The 8,217-nt window shown below is 54.3% G+C and overlaps 1 protein-coding gene and 1 long non-coding RNA gene across 3 annotated transcripts; one reads left to right on the top strand and one right to left on the bottom strand.

Annotated features, from left to right (window-relative positions):
- Positions 1-506: 506 nt before the first annotated feature.
- On the bottom strand, positions 507-5,915 carry Irx2 (iroquois homeobox 2). Its single transcript, XM_075975717.1, has 5 exons — positions 5,290-5,915; positions 3,672-4,077; positions 2,647-3,360; positions 1,996-2,071; positions 507-1,366 (listed from the first exon to the last, which is right to left on the bottom strand). The coding sequence occupies exons 1-4, from the start codon at positions 5,539-5,541 to the stop codon at positions 2,019-2,021; spliced, it is 1,425 nt and encodes a 474-aa protein (XP_075831832.1). The 5' UTR covers positions 5,542-5,915; the 3' UTR covers positions 507-1,366; positions 1,996-2,018.
- Positions 5,916-6,229: 314 nt separating this feature from the next.
- Positions 6,230-7,658, top strand: LOC142852754 (uncharacterized). Of its 2 annotated transcripts, none has more exons than XR_012910981.1 (3): positions 6,230-6,897; positions 7,343-7,440; positions 7,519-7,658. It is a non-coding gene; the product is annotated as an uncharacterized LOC142852754 (long non-coding RNA). The 2 variants fall into 2 exon arrangements; XR_012910980.1 differs by having other exon boundaries at positions 6,230-6,873.
- The last annotated feature ends 559 nt before the right edge of the window (positions 7,659-8,217 follow it).

An 8,217-nucleotide genomic window follows, 5' to 3' on the forward strand; every position in this document is an offset into this window, starting at 1 on the left:
GCAGAGGAAATAAATGATTGTTCATTTCTCCCCAGAAATTTTATTATATGGGTATCTACATAATTTGAGAAGAGATGAAGTGACATACTGGCTGCTTTTATGATACTAATCAAAGGGGCTGGGTTACTCAGCTGCAGATTCCAGGCTGGTCTTGTAATTAGGAGGTGAGTAGACAATAAAGAGACAATGTCTGAGGATGTTTAAACTTCTTTTCCCTGAGGGAAAGGGTAGCAGAGTATCTACCTCCCGCCCCACTCCTGTTAACGGAAACTGAACAGAACAGGAAAGAGACCCTCGATAAACGTGCATGATCTATGTCAATTGAGATATTTCAGGCTTAGGAAAACAACCCTTCCCATCAGTAATTTCTTGTGGGAGAGTACTCTCCAGTATGAATGGGAAGATCCTTCTCCAGCACCACAAAAGAAGATAAAATGCAGAGAGAGGTGGCATATCCTTTTATTTGTCCATGTTTTAGAAATTTACACTAAGGATGGATTTGCATATTCAGAGAACAAAAACATCTGAATTATTTTCTTGCTGCGTGTTTGTTTGTAAATCTAGAACCATACGTATCGCCCTGTTACACATTTATATTTCCCTCTTCTGTCTGTAATTTTCAAATAAGGCCAAGAAAGAAGTTTATTTCACTGGGCTCTTCATTTTAAAAATGACTTAGGATCACCTGGGGGCTGGGGCACCACTGGGACCCTTACCCAAATCACTCTTTAGTAAAAACGAGCCCTGAACACCATTTTCTTGTAGGCTAGTTTGTTTTTATTTACAGTTTTAGATATAAATTAGTAGAGAATTCATGTTAAACAACCAACAGAGATTGTATAACCAGCAATGTTCAAATAAAAACCAGGCAGAATTTATTTACAAAAGTTTTAGATTTCATTGCAATACAACTTGCATAAATTACTAGAAGCTTTATATCATTATAAAAATAAATATCAAATTTGTTTCCACTTCTGAAGGACTCGAGTTCTTCAATCACGTTAGTTCTACCATGTACATTTATTTTTTTTTACAAATAAATTTTACAGCAAGTCCTAGCACACCTATAGAATATATACTGTGGCAATGAAGTGATCAAGATATCCTGAGAAAAAAGATTGTTTCCAAAAGTCACACAAACATGGGGAAGCTATACTATGCCAATAAATTCACATATGCCCAACAACCTGTGTCCAGTCCTCAGAGTCTGTGGGTTGGAAGTGCGAGGTGCATCCTCTCTTACAGTGGCACAAGATGTGGTCCGGATTTCCACATCTGGGGTTTGTATCTGTGTACATATGAGCTTGGGGAAGGAGAATGGCCTCCTGACTTTTTATTTTTTTTCCAAAGCAATTGTGACACCTACCTGTGGACCAAGGAAAAAACCAAATCATGCCAAATTCTTCAGTTCTACACTAACACGTTATCAAAAAACACAAGCTTGTAGCTAGTGGCTCTGCCTCTTTGCCATCTTTAGGGTCTAGGACAAGTAATGCTGCCCAGCAGGAAAATAATGTCTGTAATAGCTCTGGGCTAGGAGAACTATAGATTCTAGTGTGTCCTATGGAAGGCCAGCTCCCGGTTTCTCAGAATCTTATTCTGAAAGCAGCATCCATTGCAGGTTTTAATGCCCGAGTTTCTGCACAACTCCCTCACCAACCAAGGCATCCTTTATGTATCTAAAACACTTCTCAATGACACAGAGATGCCCGGATCATTTAAACCATCATCAGCCAACAGCAGTAGTGGTGAGGTATATGTTATACGTTTGAGGATATGTATGTGTGCTTGTGTGTGCGTGCATGTATGAATTCTGATTAAAGAAGTGATTCTTCAAAGCAGAACTTGAGTAGAAACGAAATCTATAAAATAGAAGGCAAAGAGGCCAGAAGGAAGCCCTGGGCAAGCTGACAAGCAAGGCTTGACAAGCAAAACCACACCACACTACACAGGGCACAGGTTTGGGGCTGAAGGACGCAAAGGGAACCCACTTACTTGCACTGCTGAGCTTGGCCCTCCTATAGGTAGGGCTGGACGCCTGCGCCAACAACCACACAGCCCTCACTGGCATCTGTCAGAGGAGGGGCAGATAGTGAGGACAGGCTGCAACCCCTGGCAGCTAAGCCCCTATCAGCTCTTATCCCGGCAAGGAATGCACACTCCCAGGGAATCTTAAGATCCATTTCACTTATGTTCCCTCCTTGCCCCTTCCTCTCCTTGAGCCCCGAATTAGGAGCAACGTAGGCGGTGTAAGAAAATTAGGCCTCTGAGAGTTCCCCAGAACCTGTGCTTTCCTCAAGCCAAAGGCAGAACGGATTCTGCTACACTCCACTTAACCAACACCACAGCGGGGAAAACTACACCCAGCAGTGAGTCGAGCGCATTTTTCGTTGCCTTGCAGTTAAATTTGCCAAGCCAAAATAGTTACGATGATAATATTAACAGTAAATTAAATAAAGAGGAAATAAAAACAGGGTAGCTCTAAAAAGCGGGCTAGTTTTCTTTCTCACACTGACTTACTTCCCTAATTCTGGTCTGGCAAGTGGCTCTGTCTGTCCAAAGGTTTCCCACTCTCGGAGCCTTTCCCAGGTTTTTAGCTCCCTCTGACTCACCAGGATCCCTCCCCGCCGGCCTCGGGCAGCCTACCTTTCTTGGGCTCGTAGCCGCCGCCCGGAGGCCTGTAGTGGGACTCCAGCGGGTGGGAGCCCGCCTTGCCCGCGTCGCTAGCCGCCTTGGGCACGGCGTGCAGTGTCTCGCCTGGTGCGGAGGCCGCCGCGTTGTACCGCAGAAGGCCCTGGCCTTGCAGTGCGGCATTCAAGTTCCCGTAGTTTGTGTAATTGCCATAGAAAGGCGACGTATAGTAGAGGTGGCGGCCCAGCAGCGGAGAGGCTGAGTAGGGCGAGCCTCCAGGAGGGGCCCCAGATGAGGCGGGGGCGGCGGCAGCTGGCAGACCCGGAGGTACGCAACCCGGGCCCAAGCTTGGTTGCTTGAGGTCCGAAGTGGCGATCTCGGCCAGCGACCACAGCTTGGGCTTGTTGGCGGGCGGTGGCGCTCCAGGCGACGTCCGGCTGCCTAGGGGTGTCTTGCCACCGCTGCCACCGCGCGGAGCGACTTCAGGCGCTGGGCTCAGCAGGGGTGCCTCCACGCCCGTGAGTGGCGAGGAGGTCACGGGCTTCGGAGGCGTCAGGTCCCGCTCGCACTCATCTTCCTCATCCTCCTCATCCTCCAGGTCCTCAAACTTGTCCTTACACTCGGAACCCGATTCACACAAGGGATCCCCGGCGCGGCAGGGCAGTTTCTCCCCATCTGACTCCACCGAGCACGAGTGGTCCGTAAGCGAGTCGACGTGCAGACTGATCCCTGCGGGGACGCGGACACGGTGGGCGGAAAGTTGGGCCAGCGCGGGCACCCACAGTCCCATCCGCCCAACGTCCTGCACAGGGCCTCCCCACGACCCCGCACCTCACCCCAAGGCAGCGTTAAGCGCGGCCCCAACATCTCCGCAGTGCCCCAGGACTCTCCAAGGCAAACCCCGCGGGCCCGGACCCAAGCCATTTAGCGGCTTTTGTAGGCCCGAGCCCTGAGTAGCAGGTGCGCAGGATCAGCCCCAACCACAGCCCGCCTTGGAAGAAAGCTCCTTGAGCCCTCACACCGACCACTGCCCCGCTCACCTTCGTCCTCGGCCGAGGTCTCGGTGCCATCCCGAGCCTTGTCCGGATTCTCTTCCTTGTTCCTGGCAGCATCTCCTTCGTCCTCGTCCTCGTCCTCGCTTTTGTTCCTCGGGGCCCAGGTCATTTTGTTCTCCTTCTTGAGGCGTCGGCGTGCGTTGGCGAACCAAGTGGAGACCTGCGTGAGGGTCATCTTGGTGATGATGGCCAGCATAATCTTCTCTCCCTTGGTGGGGTACGGGTTCTTGCGGTGCTCGTTGAGCCAGGCTTTCAGCGTGGCAGTGGCGTCCCGCGTGGCGTTCTTGCGGTATGCGGGGTCGTTGAGCTGGTATGGGTAGGCCGCGCTGCCATATGGGTGATAGCTAATAGCGCCAGTCATTCCGGTGGTGTGCGTGTCGTATGGCGAGCCCTGGAAGCCACAACAGCCTGTGAGTGGAGGGTGCATGGCCCCTCAGGCATCACCCCCCCCCCCAAGGCGACCCTCCTTTCGCCCCCCACCCCATCGCTGCCTTTCTTGCTTGGCTTCTCTGAGCTGAGAACCATTCTGCAGAGAGCCTGAGAAACACAAGGCCAGCTGTCGGGAACAAAACTCCTGCCTTTCTAGAATTTTGTTTTTAAACTATCTCACTTCTTTTTTTTCCTGAAACGACCTAAGTTCCCGAGTAGCTCAAGCAATGTTTGCAAACAGATTCCCTGGATAACTCCGCAGTTCAGCGAGTAGTTTCTTGACGTCTAAATTTCGTCGGCGGCTTCCCGCGCTGCTCCCCACCTACTTCCCTCCTTTATTAAAAACAGTTCGGAACCCCAGTCGGCTATTCACTCTTTAAAGCAGATAAATCCAATTTGCAACTCAGAAACCAGTCAGGTTTTCCAATTCTACTTAGTAATTAGCATTTTAATTCATCCTTTACCTTTTAAACACGAGGTGTTTGTAACCTTCTCCCAAGGCCTGGTTTCCACTCAGGGAATCCCACCTGGTGTCTAACTCCCCACCCCCTGCCGCCCCACGTCCTCACAAGCCCCCAAACTGCTGCGACACGCTCTGATGGGGCCCACTCTCAAAACCCAGAGAGGTTCAGGAGAATCCCGGATTTCTGGAGCTGGAAGCCCATAGGCCGCGCACGAACTCTGGCAGCACTTAGCGGGTCCCAAAGCCGGCAACAATTTTTTTGAAAGCCAGATCTGAGAAATAGATAAAGGCCAAGAGTAGAGAGAGCTTAGACCTGGGTCTAAGGGCGGCAGCCTGAGGCTCGGTGCCCTCCCCCAACTCGGTGACCCCGCCACTACTAGCTGGTCAAAAAACCTGAACCCTAAGGCAGTGGCCCGGGCAGCAGCGGCCCTCGACTTAAAACCTTGCCAGAGATCCGCGGGCGGATTCAGCAGCCCCAGCAATCTGTAGGTGCGGATTAGAGATAACCAATGGCCCCGGCCCGGGGGGAGTAGCACCTCGCACAGTTTTAGGAGAAATCATCGCACAACCGCTGAGGGTCCTCTGGTCCCTTGTTTCGCGTAGAGGCGGGTGCTGGTGACTCCCGAGCCGCCGCCCGCGCCCTGTATCCATTACCCCCCTCAATCCAAGCCAGGGTCGGGGGTCTCCCAGCCCCCACCCAAAAGCGGTTACCATGTAGGACGGGAAGCCGGCGGCCGCTGCAGCGGCGGCGTCTGCCGAGTATTGCAGCGGGCTGCCGAAGCCGGTCGCCGCCTGTGCTGTGAAGGCCGCCGAGCCGGGGTACGGACTGAACGCGGAGCCCGACGCCGAGCGCGCCAGCTCCTCGCTGCGCGGCGCGGCCAGCGCAGAGGCGCCGTACGCGGGGCACGAGTAGAGCGCCAGCGAGCCGGGCGCTTGGTACAGGTAGCCCTGCGGGTAGGACATGGTGGGCGCGGGGCGCGAGGCCCGCGTCACGCAGAGCAGCGGGCAGCGCGCGCGGCACCCTCCATCCACGCCCGGCCGGGGCGTACCAGGGCTACCGGCCGGGGCAGGCTGTGCTGGGCACTCTCCTGGGAGGCCGGCGGGACGGCGGATCTGCGGGACGGCGGCGGTGGCGGTGTAGGCGGCGGCAGCGCGGAGCCGATGGGCGCAGCAGCGCGCCAGGCCGGCGGTCGGGGTTTGGGGGAGTCCGCAGTCGGGAGTGAAGAGTTGAGGAAGGAGCGCTCGAGTTTCCGAGGGACATTGGAACGCGGAGCTGTCCGTCACGCTCTCATCTGCATATTCTGGTACCCGCCCCTCCCCTGCTCCGCCCGCTGCCTAGGCTTGGCCGAGGCCGGGGGAGGGGCGGAGAGCGGATGGGTGGAGAGTGCAGGGGATGGCGGAGGAGTGGCGGTGAGCGGGCAAGAGGGAGGGACGTGCAGTGCAGGCTTTTGTCGCGCAGCCGCCTCTCAGCCCTCAGCCCGCCGCGGTGAAGCCCAGCCTGGCCAAACTGGGCGTAGCGCTCATCCCCCTCCCACTGGCACGTCCTCTTAGCCACGTCCGCGCACCCCGCTGGTGCCGACTCCAGCCTCGGCCCAGCCACCTTCCTCACTGCCCGGGCCCCACCCATTCAACCACCACCGGCTCTCTCGCTCTCTCGCTCTCTCGCTCTCTCGCTCTCTCGTTCTGGTCTGCAAAGGCCTTCCACAGTCAGACCGGGTCCAATCCACCTGGGGGACATACGGATCAGACACCCCTCTTCATCTTGAAGAAACCGGCCCAGGGTTCCATCCCGCGTCCAGTACAGAAGCCTCAGGGAGCTCGAGGGTAGTGTGGAGACACCTGCAGAGTCTCACTTCTACAGCCCTCTGTCCGCCTAGCCTCAAGACCGAGGCTGCCTGCCTGGCCTCGTGTCTGGTTGCCTGCTCCTGGCGCCTCTGGTGCCAAGCATCGACCCGGAACCGGAGCGTTTTTGGTTTGGAGCTGTTACCGGGAGGCCCCTAGATGACACGGCTTCTGCCCCAAGTACACAGAGAAGATTTCAGGCCGTGTGTTAGGAACTTCACGCCTATTAACGTCTGGAACGCGTCAGTGAGTGATTCGCCTTTCAAAAAAAATCCCCGCCACCCTGGCCCCCAAAGAGTTTTGTTTTCTTTTGTTAAGTTGAAAGCGTCTTCGAAATTGGGGAAGGCTCCTGACAGAAGAGTCGTCTCTGACTTTGCTAGAGTCTTACTGCCTCTTCTTGAAGGGACATGGGCCAGCCAGTGAGGTGGAGCATTGGCTTCACAAGTGGCTAAGGTAGCCTGAGATTCAGGAGTTGAGGTTAGTGAAAGTCCTTGGGACCCAGCACCTAAATTTTTCTGCTCACACTCGCATCCCTTCCCCATGCGAGGGGGTGGGTAGCCTAAGGGGCCACCAGTCCTTTCCACTGTACCTGAAGGACTGCCAATGGGGGGCGCCTGGGGACTCGGAGGGGGTCAGGTGTGAGCTGGCCCGGGAGGGGGCGCCCACCCAACAGGTGTCTCTTCCTTGAAGCCGGCTAGGTGGTGCACGAGGACACTGCTGGCTGCGGCTCAGGCCTGAGCTCAGACCAGCTGCCATTTCATCCGTGGTGGGCTCTGAAGCTACCAGAGGGCGGCAGAGGTCTCCATCGTGCCCTCCCGGCTGCTGCGTAGGCCTGGCCTTTGGCCCTCCCGCTCCTGCTGCTGCCAGATTCATGACACCCAATGAATGCTGTAGGCAGCCAGGCTGCATTTTTTTTTTCCAGGTCTCAGGAAAGCAGGAGTCAATTGCAGTGATGAACAGAAGATTTTTTTTTCCCTCCGGATCGGCAAGCGAGCGAGCAAGTGTATCTATGTCCTTTTGGTACGTACTCTGCATACTCTACTCCGCCCTCATCAGCTTGCGAACACGCCGCGCCAACACATCCACTTTCCCCTACAGCCTTTCAAGTCCCTTTTCACCAGTGGAACCCTGAAGTCTCAGGGCATGTGCGCAGCCCACTTCCCACAGACCCGGAACTAGGCCAGGACATATTGCATGGAATCTACAGCTATAAAGACCCCAGGTTCAGGGGAGAGGAAGAAAGGGAAGGGAAGGGAGGGAAGAAGGGAGGAGGGAAGGGGGGGGGGAGAGAGAGAGAGAGAGAGAGAGAGAGAGAGAGAGAGAGAGAGAGAGAGAGAGGACACACACACACACACACACACACAAGCCCTGGGTGGGGCCAAATCTGCATATTTAGGTATTTTTGTTTTCCTAGATAGGAATTCCTCTGAGAAGAGGCCCACAACGACATCCCACATACTGTTTAACAAACAAGCACAGATCAGACTAAGGTATTTAATTACCTTCCTTAGATTGGTTTTAGTTGTTTTTTTTTTAAACACAAAATCTAATTTTTACCTGGGGCATTCATTTCTAAAGACTAGCTTCCTGCCCTGGTTGCAGTGGGGTTTGCCCTCCCTTCCCCTTCCAAATTCTGCCAAGGATGGAAGAGAAAGCAGCCAGTTATTATAAAAACCAGCAGATTGGAGCAGGTCCTTATGCCTAGATGCAGCTGATTTGGACATTAATGAACTACTTAACTAGACAAGCCCGCTTGACTTTGGAGGGTCTCCTGTCCAAAAACATCCCAGAAGTGCA

The sequence above is a fragment of the Microtus pennsylvanicus genome, chromosome 6 (assembly GCF_037038515.1).
Source record: "Microtus pennsylvanicus isolate mMicPen1 chromosome 6, mMicPen1.hap1, whole genome shotgun sequence".
NCBI classification, from domain to species: Eukaryota; Metazoa; Chordata; class Mammalia; order Rodentia; family Cricetidae; genus Microtus; species Microtus pennsylvanicus.

Bases quoted from the DNA above. Each gene is read 5' to 3' on its own strand.
- Irx2 (XM_075975717.1), bottom strand. From the start codon at position 5,541: ATGTCCTACCCGCAGGGCTACCTGTACCAAGCGCCCGGCTCGCTGGCG. The intron at 4,078-5,289 runs GTAACCGCTTTT...TGTGGCTTCCAG, and splicing joins CCGGCTTCCCGTCCTACATG to GGCTCGCCATACGACACGCA. The intron at 2,072-2,646 runs GTAGGCTGCCCG...CTCCTCTGACAG, and splicing joins CGGCTACGAGCCCAAGAAAG to ATGCCAGTGAGGGCTGTGTG.